Source organism: Phycodurus eques, chromosome 12 (assembly GCF_024500275.1).
Source record: "Phycodurus eques isolate BA_2022a chromosome 12, UOR_Pequ_1.1, whole genome shotgun sequence".
Classification (NCBI taxonomy): Eukaryota; Metazoa; Chordata; class Actinopteri; order Syngnathiformes; family Syngnathidae; genus Phycodurus; species Phycodurus eques.
Window position 1 is genome coordinate 619721 of NC_084536.1, and position 21168 is coordinate 640888.

At 46.2% G+C, this 21168-nt stretch overlaps 1 protein-coding gene across 1 annotated transcript; it reads right to left on the reverse strand.

The window, feature by feature from the left end:
- Positions 1-3190: 3190 nt before the first annotated feature.
- f5 (coagulation factor V) lies at positions 3191-19633 on the reverse strand. Its single transcript, XM_061691537.1, has 25 exons — positions 19428-19633; positions 18157-18239; positions 15578-15700; positions 13275-13487; positions 13045-13203; positions 12148-12369; positions 11724-11889; positions 10896-11073; positions 10728-10824; positions 10444-10649; positions 9569-9716; positions 9288-9500; positions 7613-9215; positions 7375-7543; positions 7068-7304; positions 6612-6825; positions 6328-6507; positions 6144-6260; positions 5979-6050; positions 5817-5902; positions 5588-5743; positions 5102-5246; positions 4871-5022; positions 4615-4797; positions 3191-3406 (listed from the first exon to the last, which is right to left on the reverse strand). The coding sequence occupies exons 1-25, from the start codon at positions 19601-19603 to the stop codon at positions 3260-3262; spliced, it is 5445 nt and encodes a 1814-aa protein (XP_061547521.1). The 5' UTR covers positions 19604-19633; the 3' UTR covers positions 3191-3259.
- Positions 19634-21168: the final 1535 nt, after the last annotated feature.

The window sequence follows — 21168 nt, forward strand, 5'->3', positions numbered from 1 at the left end:
TCGAAGCAAATGACTTTTGAGCATGTTTTTCGAGTGTTGAATGGATTCAGCAGTCTGAATTTCCAATGGTCAAAATGCAGGCCGGCGCGCCATCTGCTGGCGATTAGTGGTGTCACGTGGCAAATATACAAGTGGCTGGCAGCGAAAAAGTCCAACGCTTGTTGTCTTCCTTGACGTGGTCAGGGCCGAAGAAGAGAATCGCGCATTGTGAACGCCAGTCAAGTTTCTTGCACAAGCCAAAGTAAAAAAGGCTTCCTTGTCTAGATTTGAAAACAGGCTTCTTCCAGATACAAGTCCGAGCAGTTCTACATGTGGACTTGTCAGAGGAGCGCTTAAGGCATCTTGTCATAGCTTCGTCATTGTTCTCTTTTTAGACAACTTTGAGCTCGAGCTCGCATTGGCAAACTTTGTCTCAGCCATTTTGGGTTAGTTGTCACAAGCATTTGCATAATAATCATAATCATAATGTTCCTTTTTTTTTTGGTAATTCGGTTCAACCTTGAATTTTCCGTTGAAGAAAGGCACAACGGGCTTTGGAGACTGAGCGCCGCGGCCTCCGTGCCAGCAGTTCTTAAGGACTTTAATCCAGCGGATCTTGCGTAATATTTGATGTGACCGTTTCTTCAATGGTTATGTTCAACGACTTTTTCAAAGTGAATGATGAACATTTTCTGTGCCTGACTTCGATGCTAACTTTCAAGTAAAACAAACAACAACAATCATTTTGCAAAATCCAGCCGACGGTGGAGCAACCTGTCACGCGTTCACGCTCTCTATTAGATTGCTTATAACACAAAATACTGACACAAAATATGAGAATGAAATATATCCCTGAGACTTTGCTCTTTCATCTGGTGCACATTTGCTTTCGGGTCGTTAAGGGAGCGTGCCGAGGAGGTCTCACAGTGGCACCCCCGGCCGGCCCTTTTTGGGTCAGTTAATTCAGGAGGCGCATGGGCTAGCCCATGACGCAACGGGGGTGTAAAGCGAAACATTTGGAAAGAATATGGGTTTGGGCACCGTATGGGCTGGAACAAATATTACAGGCGGATGGCGGCACGGTGGACGACCGGTTAGAGCGTCAGCCTCACAGTTGCGAGGACCCGGGTTCGATCCCCGGCCCCGCCTGCGTGGAGTTTGCATGTTCTCCCCGTGCCCGCGTGGCTTTTCTCCGGGCGCTCCGCTTTCCTCCCACATCCCAAAAACATGCATGCTAGGTTGATTGACGACTCTAAATCGCCCGTAGGTGTGAACGTGCGCGCGAATGGTTGTGTGCTTCTATGTGCCCTCCGATTGGCTGGCAACCAGTTGAGGGTACTGTACCCCGCCTCCTGCCCGACGATAGCTGGGATAGGCTCCGGCACGCCCGCGAACCGCGTGAGGAGAAGCGGTTCAGAAAATGGATGGATGGATGATGTATCCATACATTCCAAGAAATGTATAAGAGAGTAAAAAGTGTGACATGGATCTGCGGTGGAGTCCAACGTGGCCTTCCGTCGTTCTCAGCATGTGATGAGGATGACGACGATGGTGTTTTTGTTTTCCTCGATATTTCTTATCATCCCATCCATCCGTTTTCCATTTCCCGCATTCGGGCAAGCCGGCGCCAATCTCAGCTGACTTTGGGCGAGAGGCGGGCACACCCTGAACTGCTCGCCCTGACCCTAACCCACATTTAGTCTTCAATGAACATAACGCGCATCTTTTGGGAATTTGGGAGGAAGCCGGAGAAAGGTTCACACGGGAAGGCCAAATAATCCCTCCAGAGGAAATTCCAACTCTCACGCTGTTGTGTATGTGCGCGTTGCACACCACGCAGATGAGACAATCTGATCACACAAACGCGGGTGTGCCAAAAAGTGGGCGTGGCCGGCTTGCTCAAAGGCATCTTGCCAGTCGGCAGGAAGCGGCTGACCTCTCCCCGCCGACAAGTCGCCGTTTTCCTTTTGTCCGCAGCGGGACTCGAACCCTCGTGGCCCACCGGTGTCGAAGCTCTAGTCCTTAAGAAGGCGTTGCATGTTGAGCTTTTTATTTTTTATATATATATTTTTGACACCCGTTGACTTGCTATGTGAAGAAATTCAGTAGCCTAACCCTGGCGGGATGAAAATGTGCCCCCCACCTTAAAAGGTGAGCGGCCGCTCGTCAGCAGAGATCAGCGGTTTGGCCTCGCACCCTCGACGTCCCCGCCGAGACTTTCACACCTGCGGCGTCCGCAAAGGGATCGAGGCGGCGCGGCGTGCGTTTGCGGCGGCCCTCGCGAGGGCGATGCTTGCTTGACGACGGGCCTCGACGGCGGACGTGCCGCAAGCGACACCTTCCGGGCCTCGTGAGAAGACGTCGGCGTTGGCTTTTTTACACTCTGATGTCATCCATCCATTTTCTGAGCCGCTTCTCCTCACGCGGGTCGCGGGCGTGCCTGAGCCTGTCCCAGCTATCGTCGGGCAGGAGGCGGGGTACGCCCTGAACCGGTCGCCGGCCAATCGCAGGGCACGCAGAAACAAACAACCATTCGCGCGCACGTTCACACCTACGGGCGATTTAGAGTCGTTAATCAACCTAGCATGCATGCTAGGTTGATTGCAGGCGGGGCCGGGGATTGAACCCGGGTCCTCGCAACTGTGAGGCGGACGCAACTCTGATTTTGAAATGTATTTTCTTGAAAAGTCAACTACTAGTTAGTTGTTAGTCATGTGCATTCCTTTTCACGGATGGATAAAAGTCATATATCATCTCATGTCATACTGTACACAATGTATCGTCCTCGACCAACTTTACTCGTTGCAGCTCATGAGACATGTACGGTATGTAAGCTAGCCGTGTCAGAAATATGGAGAACTCCAAACGCACGGTTGGAGATGGCCGCAATGCAGCGCACTCTCTGTCCCAGACAGATGTTTATAATATGCATATATATATATATATATATATATATATATATATATACACACAGACACACACACAGTATGTCATATGTACTTCGATCCTGACGATCCACCACCGATAGCTGGATTAGATGGATGGATGGAGAGATGGATATGTCTTTGAGGTAGGTAGATTGACGCTGCTTAAGATGCATGAATGACATTCTTGTAGTTTGCAATTATACTGCATCATTAAGAGAGCTGTTCCTAATAGTTGGGTGATTTTATTAAGCGATATGGATAGGGGGGAAATATTCGGAGCGAGTGAGAATGGTCGTCTTTGGAAATGCCGAATCTTTTGTTGGCTAAGGCAGTGGCGTGAAGGTCGCTCGACGTCACTCGAAGTTGCAGCCCAACAGCTCGACCCGCAGCGTGATGGTGGCCGTCCAGGTTCGGGGGACGATTCGGACGAAACGGGAAAAAATGGGCGGGTAGATAAAATTCTTGACATGTTCGTTGTTGTCAGTGTTCCCAAAGAAGATCTGAATTTGGGGAAAAAAGCGCAGAGAGGCAGGTTACAATCCCATGGAGAGTCTTCATCAGTGCACCGGCCTTATTTTGGGTACAGGCTCAAGCCCACCCAAAACTTCACTTAGCCCACCCCTATGAATTAGAAATTTTTTTTCGAGAAAAAGTGTTCTGTGGTGATAGCGAAGCACATGCTTTGGCAATGACAAAAAATCGGTTGAGAAATGAACATGTTCTGACTAAATTTCTTGCTCCATGCATTGCCCATCGATCTTCTCAACACGGCCGCCGCGTCGGCACGTCCGTTCGCCGAGATGCCACGGCGCGCTGGCTTCTCGTCTTCTTATCTATGGTCAGAACCGCTACCCGCATTTGCAGCTGTGTTAACGCCAATGAGCAGCTAATGCTTGATTTCCAATCCACGAAGTGACACTTGACCACACGGCGATGCTTCAATGGCTCCTCTTGAATTGCTACGACGATGCTACGACGTGTCGCCACTGACTTGTAATGCTGCGGCCTGCCAAGCTATTAGCTAATAAGCTCATGAGACACCTGGAGCGGCGGCACGACGGACGACCGGTTAGCGCATCTGCCTCACAGTTCTGAGGTTGCGGGTTCAAATCCCGGCCCCGCCAGTGTGGAGTTTGCATGTTCTCCCCGCGCCTGTGTGGCTTTTCCCCTGGTTCTCCGCTTTCCTCCCACAACCCAAAAACATGCACGCTAGGTTGATTGAAGACTCTAAATTGCCCGTAGGTGTGAATGTGAGTGGTCGCCAGCCAATCACAGGGCACATCCAAACAAACAAGCATTCGCACTCACATTCACACCTATGGGCAATTTAGAGTTGTCAATGGACCTAGCGCGCATGTTTTTGGAATGTGGGAGGAAAGCGGAGTGCCCGGAGAAAAGCCACGCGGGCACGGGGAGAACATGCAAACTCCACACAGGCGGGGCCGGGGATTGAACCCCGGTCCTTAGAACTGTGAGGCGGACGCTCTAAGCGGTCTAGATATAATAATGATAATAATTATTATTATCTATTAGTGGCGAGGCTATCCCTATTTTGGGTCATCCACCAAAGGCTTTTTTTCAAGGTCTAAAAAATTTGATCAAATTTCCGAAGGGTACTTTCCAAAACGAAGTCATGGGCCCAGCCCAGCCAAAGTACTTGACCGAGACTCGCCCCTGGTCTTCATCCACCAACAGGAGAGTGAAGTACCTTAGCCGGTCGGTCGTCGTCCTCCGTGTAGTCGTGCCAGTGGATTCCATTGTCGCTGTACTTGAGAGTGTACGATGTGACGTACATCTCTTTCCCCAGAGACTTGGCTCCTTGCGTGATAATCCCCGTGATCTTCATGACGTCCGCCAGCTCCACCTGAAGCCACTGCTTCATGTCTCTATACTGCTTAAACACAAACAAAGCAGCTCTCGCCGTTTTAGGTGCCTGCGCTCACGGAATTTGAGACGTCCCTTACCTTAGCTTGCCACGCATTGACGGCTCCTTGTTTGTTGAGGCGAGCGAAGGAGGGACTCCAGGGTCCGAAGTACCAGTTGGAGTTCACAGAGCTCGCCGTGACGCGACGGTCCTCGATCAGTCCGTTCTCCATCCCGAGAGGCACTGAGCAGCCTGACCGAGAAGAAGCGAACTGCCAATGTCCCACGTCAACCCGGAGCCTCTCAAATCCTGCCACGTCTTCTAAACTTACCGTCGAGCTCACAGCCGTAGTACTCCATGCGCACTGTGGCCATGTTGTACCAGTGCACAGGGTGCAGCCGAATGAAGCGTGCGATCACCGGTGGGGAAAAGGTGTTTGTTTTTGTCACGTAAGCTTCCTGGTTCCCAGGAAACACCTGTCGATACAGCAATGTCACCACTTTTTCCCTACTATAGCGTTTTGTACTCGCTCTGCGGGTGTAGAGAGTAAATATAAACCATTTAAGAGGCTTTGTACACAATAGGCACCAAGGTACTTCTGGGTGGCAGAAAAGAGAATGACTACCGCTGACCTGAACTAAAACGATGACAAAGACTTGTTGTGTCTGGGGTTGCGCCCCCAAATATTTCCCCCAGGTTTTTCAATTTGTCGATTTCCTAAAAAGCAGCCCCGGCTTTTGCCACCCGGAAGTACTGGACGTCGTGTGTGACGTCCTGGTGAAATGTCCAATAGTGTAGCGTTCCAAACCCTCCCGACCTTTATTGGGTAAATGCTGTCACCCTTGTAGAGGACCCATCTCCTGCGGTCGTTGCTGTAGGAAATGGAGTAATTTGTGACAAACTGGTATTGGAAGAGCTGTTTGGCTCCTTGTGTGGCCACCTGGCTGATCACCACGGGACGCTGAAAGTCCAACTGTATCCCGGCAGAGGACAGATGAGTATCAGACATTTTTCGCATTGCCTGGATCAGATCCGTGTGGACATACCTGAATAAAACTGTTGCTCTGGTCTGTGCTCCACGCGTTGTATTTGCCTTTGTTGTTCAACCGGGCAAGATGTGGCTCCCAGTATCCTTCAAAGTTGGAAATAGTACAATTGTGTGATCCTGTCTTTCTTTGTACATCTTTGTACATCTACCTGATGACTACCTCGAGTGTTGTTGGCTGTGATCTGCTCATCTTTCACACTGCCCGATTGCAAGCCCAAGGGGTGGTAGCAGTCTTGGAGAACACATGCAAGAACCATGTGACTATACAGTATACTAAAAGAATTCAGCGAACTAGCAGAAGTTGCGTTTATTGAGTAGTTAGTACCGCTATCGAGGACTAAGAAGAGTGTCTGCATCCCTCGCTGCTGGTTGCAGCCAACTTCTGTCTCCAGCTGCCACAGGCCAGGCTTGGAAGGATACATCTCCAGGGTTGCGAAACCTCCTGAACGTAGCAGTTATCGTTCAACTGGTATGCCCCCCGGATGCTTAGTGAGAAAGATGTTGTGTACCAGGAAGCAGCGGGTAGACTGCGTGTCTGTTGCTGGTGGTCGTCGTGTGGAGGAATGTCTGTCCGTGGAAGTGGATACTCTGGAAGTCTTTGGGAGAGCCCATGTTGATCAGGTGCCAGCGGACCAGCTGGTTGGTATACATCCTCAGGCCCTTAAGGTTATATGTGATACCATTGATGGCTGTAGAAACATCATACAGTTACTTTTAATATTCGCATTGAATTTACATCAATCTGAAGATTGGATTGATGGACCAAGGATCCGATTGTGGGCTTCATGATTACAATGGAACAGGAGGTTTTCTTTGATGATAGGGTCCAGAATTCCTATTCGTCTTTTATGTTGCATGTTCTCGCGATTCTCCTCATAGTACCAGCTCTGCGACTCATCAAAGGTCATGAAGAGCAACGTGAACTCTCTTGTGTTCGTCACATTCTTAATAGTGCCCTCTGGACACACCAGCAAAGGTCCGATCAAGCCGGAATGGATGTCCTTTTCCTAAAGAGAAATACTGTACATGTTAATGTATATCCATCCATCCATCCATCTTCTCTGACTTCTCCCATGGGTAATCTGGTTCTTACTGTAGGTGAAAGACCTTATATTGTTCGCCAGTCATTGCCGTTGAAAACAGACAATGATTCACATTCACACCCACAAGTACAATCACTGAGCGGGAATCGATCTCCACTCCACAACCAGTGACCCCTTCCTCCAAGACAAATGTATGCGCTACTCACAGGATTAACACCAGAATAGTAGGTCCAAGTCTGACAGTGAGGCTCATCTGGCCTGTGTGCAGGCTTTCGGGGGACCTTCCAGACATACGTGAAGTTGCCATTGGGTGGAACCTCATTATCATCTCTGTACCAGGGCTTGGAGCTATCCTCATAGGACAGACCTTCTGTCCACTTGGTGTAGGTAACCCCATTCGGGTGTAAGGAAAGCGGACGTTTGGCTTTGTTTCTGAACACCACCTACAGACAGAGTAACGCAGCTTTAACAGATGCATCACAAGAGCAGCACATGGATTCTACTGACGCTTACCATGATGCTCTGTCCGTACTCCGCCTTGATGACAGGCCCGAGGATACCAAGATGCTGTTCCTTCTCGCCTCGGATTTGAGGAGTTCTGAAAAGCCCATCCGTGTAACCGCGGAATACCACCTTCTTGAACTTAGTGTTGCGAGTGTTTTGCTGTAGCCTTTCCTGCCTTCTGTTGCAATAGATTGCGATTTTGATCATTTGACTTTTATTGAAAGTTTGCGGTAACTTCTAAGCTTACCTCTGTCCATTGCCAGCGTAGTCCCACTCGACCTCCTCTGCAGCAATGAAGTACATCTTGACATTCGGCCCTGAGTGCTTTAAGTAGTATTTATTGGTCTCCTCTATGTTGAAGTTCTTGATGTCTTGATGACTGCTGTAGGGGTCTTTGTAGTTCACATACTCGTATTCGTCTGCTTTCAAATCCTGCCTGTCTAACGATAAATGGTCAGGCTCATCTCCCGGAACGTAAAACTCATAGTCACTGAAATCGGGCCGGGGCACACCGATGACCACAGGCATGTTAATGAGCTCCTCCTCATCTGAGATGGCTTTCGGTGAAGCGGGGCGTGACCCCCTTGGGGTTATGTTAGGGTTGAATCCACGAGGAGAGAAGGGTAAACCTCTTGTGACCTCCGGCTTGTATACCTTTCTCTTTCTCGTTTTCATGCCTCGGCCTTTCTGAGGCTTCTGTCGAAGGTTCACCGTCTTAATCTTGGGGATCTTTTTGGGTGTCGGGGTTTCCTTCTTCATGTATTTCACCATATAGTCTGGAATCTCCATTGGTACTTTTTCATTCCGTTCAGTTCCGTCGTAAGTCCAGTTGTGACTCTCTGTCCTCACAGCAGTGGATTTAATCACCTCTGTGTGGTTTTGTTTGAGGTATATAAACACTTTCTCACTGCTTTCTGAATCATTTAAATCTTCTGAGCTGAGATCGGCGGTGGGCTGCAAGATACCCGTGATCTGAGTCTTGTTCAAGGGGGATGTACCATTTGACTGCTCAAGAACAGATTTGGCACTCTGTGCTGACTTGGATTTGGTTGAATCCCTCTGAGGGCCACACTCATGGGCACTGCTTGTGTTATCTCTTTGGACAGTATCAACTACAGTCCCGTTGTGGTTGTCCAGGCTGCTAATGTTGCTTGTGTCGAAATAGGGAAACGCATCCCCTCGTGTCAGTCTTTCTTCGGATTTCCCCTCCAAGCCCATAGAGGTCAGATTGTTACTTGTCAAGGTTCTATTAAATTTTCCAGCATCTAACGTGGACCTTACAGCTGTTGTTTCAGTCTGATTGGTAGCCTCGGTTGATATGTTCCCAAACTTTGATGAAACTGTTCTGTTATAAAGTGTTGTTTTTTCCATCTTGGACGTGCCGTCCTTATCGAGACTCGAAGCCAACCCGGAAGCACTGCTTTTTGGGCCTTCATCTCGTGACACGCTTAGACTACCGCATATCGGGTTTTTTGTCCTTATTGCGGCTTTTCCGTCTTGCACATCAACAGCGTCATAGTCGAGGAAAGACAAGTCCAGCTTCTCCGCACTCTCCACTGAAGCTTGATTCTTCAGTGACCTGAGGCCTAATTCATTGGCAAACATCTCTGTGTAGTCATCAGTCACCGTTGTACTAGTGGTAGGCTCTTTTGGCTTCTTCATTTCCTCCTCCTTCTTATTCAACATTTCCTTCCTAGTTGGGGGCTTCCACAAATCAAACTCCATTTTTCCTGGCTCCTCATAGTCACTGTACTCATAGTGGTGGTCACGGAAGCACTCGACATCCTGGAACTTTAGGTGCATTCCTTTAGTTGTCTCGTGGGAATTCAGCGACGCCAGAAGCCAAACACCTGGTCAGAAAGAGAGGAATAAGGTCAGTCTCAATTTTTATACAGATTTTTGAAGAGTTCTTGTCAAAAGACCTATGTTTTCCATGTGCATCGTAATGGTCTCTCCAGTCATGGGGTAGAGGCTGAGGATATCTTCCATGCGGTTATTCAGTTCAAATGTGTGGCCGTAGACTGTCGCCGTCTGAATGTAGTCCTGTGCGCCAACGCTGGACACGTGCCATGTTGCCACTTCACCGTTGCAGAAGCCCAAGAGTGGTCCGCTCTCATACACGTAGCCATTGATAGCTGTCGGGACGCAAATGTGGCTCAACTATGAGTGTGCAAACATCCAGTGAGATTACATTTTGACGTACTGTGCATGACATTGGACTTGTAAAAGTTGGGGTCCGCCTTGTTAACTCGGGATCGATCGCAGAACTGCCTAATGTTGTAGTCCAGGTACCAGCTCTTGTTTTCATCGAACACAGCAAACATGGCCTGTTGCTCCTTGTCTGATTTGACCTGTTAGACACAAATCATTTGTAAAAATTCTATCTTCTAAATTACAAGTATGTATTTATTAGAGCCACACTTTAACCAAGCAGAACAGTTTAGTTGGGTTTGGAAGGATGGTTTGGAATAGTACCTGTACATGATGAGCTGTTTTTTTTTTTTTAAGAAGCATAGAGCCAGGGGACTAAATCCCGATCGTGTACTGTATCTGCAAATTGACAATGGAACCGGGTGGGAATGAAGCTGATGTGTTTGTTCGGAACACACGGAGAAAACCGAGAACATTTCTGAAAGACCCCGTCAGATGTCAAAGCTGGAATCAAATCGGGGACTATTCTCAAATTCTCTGTCAACTAATCAGTGCACTGCAGTACCTCCACTGTACAACTGGGCTTAATACTGTGGTCTCTGATATGGATGGGCTATTTTGATACCCCTTTTCTGCGACATGGTGGAAAAATGTTGCCTCATTGTAGGAAGGTATACAAGCATTGTCTGCTCTTAACCCCTGACTTTGGGGAATTTCTCTGAGTTTACATTTCTCCCGAAGGTCCGTTTAAGGTCATTTCCAGTTAGTTACATTGATGAAGGTCAGTCCCAAAGGGCTTCACGGTTTCCACTGTCTGCACCTCAGTCGATGGGTTGACCGCAGAGAACAAATTTCACTGTAAAGTGACAAGTGCCTCTACAACGTTTGATAAAGAGTGAAAAACTCTTCCTAGACTTCGGGTTTTACCTGTACATTCCTGACATTGAGCGACTGACTCTTGCAGATGAGGAGGGGTCCGATCAGACCCGAGGCTATGTCGCGTGGCGTATCAACGGCGCTGTGGTACATCCGCGTCAGACACCTGGAGTCTCCTTTCAGAGGCCCGTCCTCCTCGGCCACTCGCCAAACGTACGTGTACGTCTCGCCCGGCTGGACGGCATGCGTCTTGTTGCCTGGCGAACACGGACGCGTTCGTATCACAGTCGTTTGATAAGAATTTCACTTCAAACGTGTGAAGAGAGACGCGCTACCTCCTTCCGGGTAGTTCACGCCCTCTTCTGACTTTTCCATTGTCAGTCCGTGTGGATAGATGCTGTACGGCCTGGAGGCCATGTTCTTGAATACAATCTGTCGAAAGGTGTGAGCGCTAAGTAGGTGTGAGCGCTAAGTAAGTTGAGTTGACATCAATGCGGTTTTACCTTGATGACGTCTCTGACTTGCGCTCTTATTACTGGACCCAAGATGCCGAGCTCGCTTTTCCTCTGCTTGTTCTCTATTCGTTCTGTGAAGGACTCGTTGTACAGTGTGTACACGGCTTTCTTGTACTTCCTGCCGATGCGAGTTGAGGACTGTTCCAGGTACTGGAACTTGTAGCTCCTACGGAAAAATATTCAGAGAGATCGAGGTTTATAAAACAAGGATTCTTCAGATTAACATTGGAACCGCTACGGTCGACAATCATTTGTGTAAAACTCAGTTAATCACTATAAATATTCGGACACAATTAAAGACTCGTACTGCCCGTGTAATGCAATTTGAACGTTTTCACAGTCATACATATATAAAACGTTAACACTGTAACAAGTTAAAAAAAACAAAACAAAACAAAAAGTCTTAAGTGGTAACGCGTACAGTGCAGTGCTGCCGCAGTCTGACTGCTTTTAATGCGCGTCTGCATTGTTCCCGCTTTTGCATTAAGTCTTGCACAAAAGGCTCAAGAAAAAAAGGAAAACAACTAAAGACTTGAATAGATAACAAGTGATGACACTTATGGTAGCGCTCTGAATGCAACTCATTCTGAACGCAACTTCCTGTTGCACAAAAGCCAAAGAAAAAGCAAAGGACTTGTAGAGTTGATCCTTTATTTCTTGTATCCTCTATTATTTGATGCTTGCTGACATCATGTTTGATTTAAATTCAGTTTTTCACTTCAATTTGGAACTGAACAAACTTAGGTGTGTTCAGCATTAGAGGCGCTACTGAATCTGCAAAGCATGGAAAAGCATTTATTAGCCCCGATGTCTTACTCGTCAATGTGTTCGGGCATATTCGGTGCGTAGTCCCAGACGACCTCCTCAGCAGCGATGTAGTATTTCCACTCCCTCCTTTCGCGTATTTGCTCGAGGGTCATCCTCTGGCGTGGTGCTTTGATGCCCTCACACTGGTTCACATCCAAGAAGGCGTGCATGCCCGCTGCAATACGTTTGTTAGTTAAGCCGATGTCGCAAAAATGCTCATGTGTATATCAAATCAAATGGATTTATGTAGCATTTTTCATACAGAAAAGAAAGAAACAAAGTGCTTTGCAGAGATAAAAACAGACAATTTAAAATATACAAAAAGCCACCCTCCCATCCCCACACACATATATATATATCATGATGAATGTAGAAATCAGTTAAAACCTAAAGCATGAGCCTCCTTTTAAAACCATCATCATTCTTTACTGACCTTCAATGTGCTTGAGCACGTGCGAGGACAGCATCCAGCGGCCCAAGTGCGCAGGCACCAGGCTGGCGGTGGCAGAGGAGCCGCTGATGAGGCCCAGGGACGAAACCCTGTGACGCATGTGCCGCAGCACCTGCCCGGCGATGTGCGCCGAGAACAGCTCGGGCTCGGAGCTCATGGCCAGCAGGTAAAGGCTGACCGAGGAATAGGCGCACACGCTCAAACCTGCAAAAAAAAAAAACAGTTCAGCGAGTGGCCCCTCCTCTTCCTTACTTGCGGTATGTGGCCCTCAGTGGAAAAACTGTGGCCATCCTTGTTCCGAAGGATCGTGTTTTTTCTTTCGTGTTTTGTGAGAGCGTAGAGGAAAAAATCAACGATGACCATTAAACAGAAAATCAAATGTCATTTGTGGCAATCGTTTTATTACACAATTGTGTTTTACATATACACGGAAGTCCAAATGTTGAGTCGGGTGCCTTCGGTGTAGTTCGACGTACTGGGCAGCACCAAGGCCTACCGGAACAGATGCAGCATAATTAAGAGCAAGAAGAGGCAAAGAAGGTCCTCGACTAAACTCCACGAATATTGATTGTTTGTTTCCACAAAGAAAAGACAATCTATGCCTGTGTGTAATGTTTTATTCTCCTTTTGGAGAATAAAAAATTGTTCTAGAACCACCAGTGTCTGGAACATATCCTGCGATCTCTATGGGAACGATTGCTTTGAAATGAGATCAACTTGGATTGTGCTCAATTTGAGTTTTTCATCTACAAATATTGTCCCCCTGTCTATTGGGTTTGTGAAACGTTCCTGGAAGTTACGATTACATTTGTCGGTGCGAGCTGGTTTGCAGCGGGACAGGCAGTGATTTCTAGTGCGATACGGCCCAACACGTCTCACCAGGTAGCGCTCCCTTGGTGTAGCCGTTAATGGTGTAGTGGACGTGGTCTAAGGATCGGTCCTTGGGCTTGTAGATGCCTTCTCGCTCGTCAAAGACCCCAAAGAGCAGGACCAGCTCCCGTTTGACGCCGGCCCCTGCCCCCGACTCGTCCGAGCTGCCTGCGCCCAAGAAGAAGAGGGCGCGCTCGTCGTGCGCGTTGGGCTTCCTTTCGAATGTCAAACGTTCTCACCGTTCTTGCAGATGAGCAAAGCGCCCACGAGGCCCGAATTGAAGTCCTCTACTGGGTTCAGGTGGGACACGTACGAGTAGACCAGGCAGGCGGGGTCGTCGGGTTCGGGCGAAATGTCGGCCGTCACCTCCCAGGAGTACACGTGCTCGCCACCCGTTTTTACCACGTCGTCCTCCTTCTCTTTTTGTGACGTGTTGTCAAAGTAGTGCGCTCCTGCAACATCGTTGTTATCGCCATCGTCATCATCGTCATCGTCATTGTTGTCGTTGTCCTCGTCGTTGTTGTCATCGTCGTCGTCATCGTTATCATCGTCATCTTCATCATCATCATTATTGTCATCGTTGTCATCTTCATCATTGTTGTCATCATTGTCGTCGTCGTTCTCATCGTCGTCATTGTCATCATCATTATTGTTGTCATCATCATCGTCATCATCATCATCGTCATTGTCGTCATCGTCATCATTATTATTGTTGTCATTATCGTCGTCATCGTCATTGCTGTCATTACCGTCGTCATTATCGTCATCATCATCGTCATCATTATTGTTGCCATCATTGTCGTCGTTGTCATCGTCGTCATCATCATCATCATCATCGTCATCATTATTGTTGCCATCATTGCCGTCGTCGTCATCACCGTTATTATTGTCGATATGCCGTCGTCATCATTATCATTGTTATCATCATCATCATCATCATCATTGTCGTCGTCATTATCGTCATCGTCATCGTCATCATTATTGTTGTCATCATTGTCGTCGTTGTCATCGTCGTCATCATCATCATCATCATCGTCATCATTATTGTTGCCATCATTGCCGTCGTCGTCATCACCGTTATTATTGTCGATATGCCGTCGTCATCATTATCATTGTTATCATCATCATCATCATCATCATTGTCGTCGTCATTATCGTCGTTATCGTCGTCATCGTCATCATTACCATCGTTATCATCGCCATCTTCGTCATCATCATTGTCATTCTTATCATCATCGTTATCGTCATTGGTCGTCATCATCATTAGCATCGTCGTCATCATCATCATCGTCGTTGTTGTCATCATTGTCATTGTCATCGTCGTCATCATCGTTGTCATCAACGTCATCATTGTTATCATCGTCGTCATCATCATCATCATTGTTATCGTTGTCATCATCATCATCATCATCATCATCATCATCAATATCATCGTCGTCATCAGTTCTCCACTAATCAGCTTCAAGCGGCCGTGAGCCGTCGGGCCCAGCAAGGCCAGCAGCCTCCTCTGCTGGCCTAAACATTGTCAGACGCACTGACCTACATTTACACCCTAAATGATATTGTTCCATGAAATTACGTTGTATATGAATTTATTCCCAACAGTCTATTCTCCTCGCCTCGCTTCACTGCTGACAGTACGTGTTTATGGATGGTAGCTTTTTGTTGTCCAATCAGATTTCAGCTTCGATGTGTTGCCATGTGAAGATAATCTGCCTTTTGCGGCCTTCAGAATCAGTAGCGCTGTCTGATGAAATTTGAACAATTTTAGCAATGGGAATGCTTCCTGAACCGATCAGATTTCAAATTCCCACAATAATGTCAGCCTTTTTTAAGTTGAATCAGTCCAGTCAAGTATGTGGTAGCATTTCTGACAGTCATGAAATACGCTAATAAGAACACTATTGATTTTGAATGACTAATGACGCTTGATTGTTTTTTTTTTCTCTTCTTCTTCTCAGCTCTCCTGCTCTCTCCTGGTAAGTTTTTTTTTTTTTCCCCCCATCCAAATTTAGCCAGGGCGCCGGCGACGTACCCTTTTGGGGTGCAAGAAACCTATTGATTTTCATGATGTGTTGCACATGTTACGGAGGTAGCTAAAGTCCAATCAGTGCATGTTTGACACAATGTTAAAGTTTTCAACGCATTATTGAATGTATGGCAAGAACTCAAGTGATTTTTGAATGCTGCCTACCCCGAGATTCCGTTTGCTTGTTTTGGCGCTCGACTGGCCGCGACATTTTAGCGCTTCAATGTTTCATCATCCTGGAATGTCTCACATTTACGCTTCCCTCCGTAAAGTAACGTTAGGTTTCATTTGCTTCCTCCGCCCCTAGTTGGTGTTCGCAAAGTCTGCCTCATGTTGGACTTCGTCTGCTTGCGCCGGTTAATATTTTAAAACAAAACAAACAACCTTGTTTGTTGTGCCGATCAACTTTGCGTGCTTTTTGGAACTACGACTTGCATCCTGAGCAGCACACAAAGGCAAGCACGCACGTCATAGTGGTTCACCACGGTTTGCTTGAACAGGAAGTCAACTCACCCTCGGACTGTTTCCCGTAAGCGATTCCATGTGGGTGGAGGTTGTGCGGTTCTGACGCCATGTTTCGGAACGTGACCACCAGGATCTCGCCCTGCTCGGCCCTCAGCGTGGGTCCGAGCAAACCTGCGGGTGAAGAAAAACTCAATTAACATTCATCCCAAGCCATCAATGTTTTTCCTGCAGGATTATTGCTGACTCAGCTTGAAACTTTTTCCGGTCAGGGGCCACACGAAATTCAAGACAAAATATGACAGAACAATTCAAGTCATTCTTATTTATTATGAGATATTACAACCCCAATTCCAATGAAGTTGGTAAACATAAATAAAAACAGAATACAATGATTTGCAAATCATGTTCAACCTCTATTTAACTGAATACACGACAAAGACAACATATTTAATGTTCAAACTGATGAACCTTATTGTTTTTAGCAAATAATCATGAACTTTGAATTTTATGGCTGCAACACGTTCCAAAAAAGCTGGGACAGGTTGAGAAAGTTGAGGAATGCTCATCCGACATGTGTTTGGAACATCCCACAGGTGAACAGGCTCATTGGGAACAGGCGGGTGCCATGATTGGGTAGAAAAGGAGCTTCCCCGAATTGCTCAGTCATTCACAAGCAAAGATGGGGGGGCGAGGTTCACCTCTTTGTGAACACGTGCGGGAGAAAATAGTCCAACAGTTTAAGGACAATGTTCCTCAACGTACAATTGCAAGGAATTTAGGGATTTCATCGTCTACGGTCCATAATATCATCAAAAGGTTCAGAAAATCTGGAGAAATCACTGCATGGAAGCGGCAAGGCCGAAAACCGACATCGAATGCCCGTGACCTTCGATCCCTCAGGCGACACTGCATCAAAAACCGACATCGATGTGTCAAGGATATCACCGCATGGGCTCAGGAACACTTCAGAAAACCAATCTCAGTAAATACAGTTCGGCGCTACATCCGGAAGTGCAACTTGAAACTACTGTGCAAAGCGAAAGCCATTTATCAACAACACCCAGAAACGCCGCCGGGTTCTCCGGGCCCGAGCTCATCTAAGATGGACTGATGTCTGTCAAAATGTTCTGTGGTCCGACGAGTCCGCATTTCAAATTATTTTTGGAAAATGTGGACGGCGTGTCCTCCGGACCAAAGAGGAAAAGAACCATCCGGACTGTTAAGGACGCAAAATTCAAAAGCCAGCATCTGTGATGGTCTGGGGCTTTGTTAGTGCCAATGGCATGGGTAACTTACACATCTGTGAAGGCACCATTTATGCTGAAAGGTACATACGCTGCCATCCAAGCAACGTCTTTTTCATGGACGCCCCTGCTTATTTCAGCAAGACAGTGCCAAACCACATTCTGCACGTGTTACAACAGTGTGGCTTTGTAGTAAAAGATTGCGGGTACTAGACTGGCCTGCCTGCAGTCCAGACCTGTCTACCATTGAAAATGCGTGGCGCATTATGAAGCGTAAAATGCGACAACGGAGACCCCGGTCTGTTGAACGGCTGAAGCTGTACATCGAGCGAGAATGGGAAAGAATTCCACCTACAAAGCTTCAACAATGAGTGTCCTCAGTTCCCAAAAGTTTATTGAATGTTGTTCAAAGAAAAGGTGATGTAACACAGTGGTAAACGTAACCCTCTCCCAGCTTTTTTGGAACATGTTGCAGCCATCAAATTCCAAGTTAATGATTTTTTGCTAAAAACAATCAAGTTGATCAGTTTGAACATGAAATATCTTTGTAGTGTATTCAATGAAATATAGGTTGAACATGATTTGCAAATCATTGTATTCTGTTTTTATTTCTGTTTAACACAACGTCCCAACTTCATTGGAATTGGGGTTGTACTTCTCTCGTATTATTTTCATTCCTTCTTTGTTATCTTTAGTGCTGAGACAAAATATCAATATCACAATATATTGCATCAATATCCATGCGCATATTGATACTGTGGTCAGTTACATACTGCTGATGCTGTGGCGTATCACAAATGTTTCTCTATTATACTGTACCTATGATTAAATATGTGCATAAGTATCATAATATTATCATAGGCAAAATATGACCATCACAGTTTATTGTACATTCAACTTTCCTTCTTAACACCACAATCTAAAATATTCCGAAGTGGTGTTTTTGAGTGATACATAATAATAAGAATAAGAATATGTATTATGAACTATCAGTTGCCATTGAAAATACAGTGAACCCCGCTATATCAAGGCTTTGAAGAGATTATTTGTTGTGTTTTTACAGGATACTGGCAAGTCCGAATTTCCATGATACTAGACTTGCAGTTGGCACATTTGTAGCTATCGCGCGCGGGGGGGCGGCATCCCTCATGATAAAGGCGGCTTCACTGTATGTGTAAAAAAAAACAAAAAAACAAGGCTGTGCAGGCTACTCTGTTTGGTTCCTAAATCTAGAAATCTGACTCTGATGTGATGTCAGTGCCTCAGCAGCCACTCGGGTGAAAACTGATTGGGTGTTCAAAAAGCCGCTATGATCATCTCGCCAGCAAAAGCATTTTGTGACAATGATGATAATTGCGTTCAGAAATGTTGAAATGCGTTTACCTAACGAGGGGTCATGAGCCTTGGCCCGCGTGAAGTCTTTCTCGTACTCCCGGAAAACCACTTTCTTGTAAGTGCGACTGAACCTGAGGAGTGATAGGAAACATAACCAGAAACCTCAGTCAAGCTGTCCACGTCGAGTCGCGTCTCGCGTCAACAAGAGATATGGAATCGGCCACACTTCCAGCGTCACACAATCAAAGAAAAACAGGACATAGTGTCTTGTTTTCATCACTTCCAATCATCATTGCAAGATTCTAAACCAGACTCCAAACAGGAGTTGATGAGCATTAGGCTTGAAAATACTTGATAGAGACAGATCATTGCACATACACTAAAGTGGTACAATCTGGAGTTGGCCTAGAAATCTACGGCTTCAAACAGAAGTGTGAAGTCAGCAAATCCCGGAGGCGCAGCTCATTGAGCATCGAATGGGGGACATATTTCCTTCAAGATTTGGAACATTTTCGATGACTTGTGGATTCAAGTTCTTTCTTTTATTTTTGGAGAGGACCCAGCTGATAGTTTTCAAAAACAGAAAAATGTAAGTGAAAACCACAAATCAATGAGGTTTGTTTTTAACTTAAAGAAAACTGAAATCCAAAAATGACATATTTCAAGAAATCAGCCGGTTGGTTCTTCTATAAAAATAAAATAAAAAGGGAAATCTGACTGAAATAATCAAATCACAGAAGAGGAAAGTTTAAGTTAGCAAATACATACTCCTTGTCAGTAGGACAAATAGTATGTATGTATGTATGTATGTATTAGTAGTATGTATTTGGAACCTTCTTTTTTCTGTATTATTTTTGAAAACCTTTTAAATCCATGTGCTACACAAGATGACAACCTGTACCTGACATCAACTCTTTGAGCGATGTCTTTGTCTTTTCCTTTTTGTTTGGCTTTTTGTGGTGTCACCACAGTGTGATAAGAACCGTAGAACAGGAGCCTGTAAACATAGATCCTCTAAGACGCCACTCGGTGACATTGTCACTCTGGAGAAAGCTTCCTGTTCCCTCTGCATCTCAGTTCCGTCAATCGGTGAGTAGTTTTGCTTGATTTTGTTTTTTTATTCTACAGTAGTGCATTGCCTGTATAGTGAATAAAGTTATTCTAACGGGGCCAGTACGACGCACCAAGAGAACATTTCAGTTGTCATTGTTTCTCATGTGAAAGACTGTCAACCAGCGTCACGGAACAGAATGTGCGCCGCTTCGGAAGTTACGCCGTAATAATGAACAATGTCATAGCGAAGTGCAAACAGTTGTTACCCGCGCGTGTCGTTGCCATTGTAGTTCCAGTCGATCTCCACGGCAGCTATGTAGTATTGTCTTTTCCTGGCTCGGTCCTGCTGGTCGGCTCCAACGTGGACGGCGGAGGAGGCCAGAAGAGCCAGCGGGAGAACGGCAAAGAGACCCCCGCCTCCGGTCCAGACGCAAGGCCTCATGTCTGTGTGTGGAGCGAGTCCGCTATCTTCCAAAAGTATCCGAGCTGTGCTCTGTGTGACACAAAAGTCCACCGGGAACTTTATCTCTCCCTGATGAGCACACACACCAGGGCGATGAACTCTGCACAGCATATTTATTCTCTCCTCTAATTGAGGCCTCAAGTGCACTGCAGTGACTCGTATACGCGTTTGTACGTGCGTGCCTCCAATATGTCGCCACATTGATGTTTGTGTCAAAAGGGAAGAGAAAAAAGTGACTCTTTATGGGAGAACAGCGTTCACCCTGCAATCGGAATTGAACAAGCAAAAACCATCCTTTCTTTTTTGGAAGTATACACGATACATTTGAAACAACTAGTTTGACACAGCCAAAGTTTTGAATAGATTCAAATTTTAATCCAATAACAGTTTTTTTCCACACTCGGTGACAGCGTGAATGTGAGTGCGAATGGTTGTGCGTGTCGAGATGGGCCCTGCGACTGGCTGGCGACCGGTTCAGGGCGTAGTCCGCCTTTCGCCCGAAGTCAGCTGGGATAGGCTCCAGCGCCCCGCGACCCCGACCAGGATAAGCGGTGTTGAAAATGGATGGGTGGAACAATTTTTTCCCCGCTTTGTTTTATTTGTATTGCTGTTATCAGTAGCACTTTATTTATGTATGCATTTATTTATTTGCCACTTGCTTACAATAGCAGCAATGAAGGATTCTATGGTTATAGTTGCCTAATGATCCCGCATTTTGAAGCACATTTCAGATGATTTGAATGTTTTCCGCCAGATCGTGTCCGGTTCGCGTCGGTCGGTCAAAGGCCGCATCTCATCGTCTAAATGACCTCCCAAATTGGTTGCGCGTGCACGTCAAATCGCAACCTTATCTGGCCGTTGAGTTGGCGTTCAATACTGTACATTGAGTCCACTTCTGCTTGCTCCATCTCTATTATCAAATGTATTTACATTATTATTATTATCATCATTTTTTTTTAACCTTTACTTACCCAGGTAAGGCATTTGAGAACAGGTTCTCTTTGCAATGCAGAATAGCCGCTATGAGGACCAAGCTAGAAAATAAAATAAATAACCAAATGTGTCATGCATTTAATTATTTCTGTATTCGTTTCAATATTTATTGAGTTCAACAATTCAAAATCAAATAAATACGTATAGACACAACTGTTCAATGTGGTATGATTACATTCAAACAGCCTTATACAATAAGTAAGGCCTAGCGCATTTTGTGGCAGCGGGGCGAGGTTGGGTTGCGTCACTTCACTGATGTGTCCCGGAAACTCTCGCGGGTGCCTCGGCCCCATTCGACCCGCTGCTGTTCCGCCTTCCACGGCATCGTGTGTGTTTATAAATGCCTTGTTTTTGTTCGTGGTCAATACGCAGTATGTTAATATGTAATTTAGTCATCGACTATGTAGAAAGTCTCTGGAATTTAAGAGTACAGTACAAAAAAGAAAAAGAAAACCATCGTCCCTGGGTTTTGTTACGTTTGAGCTGCCAGCAACAGACCCGGCAGCTATTGCGTCACTTCCGCTTTCTTGGCGGCTCTCGACGCATATTGG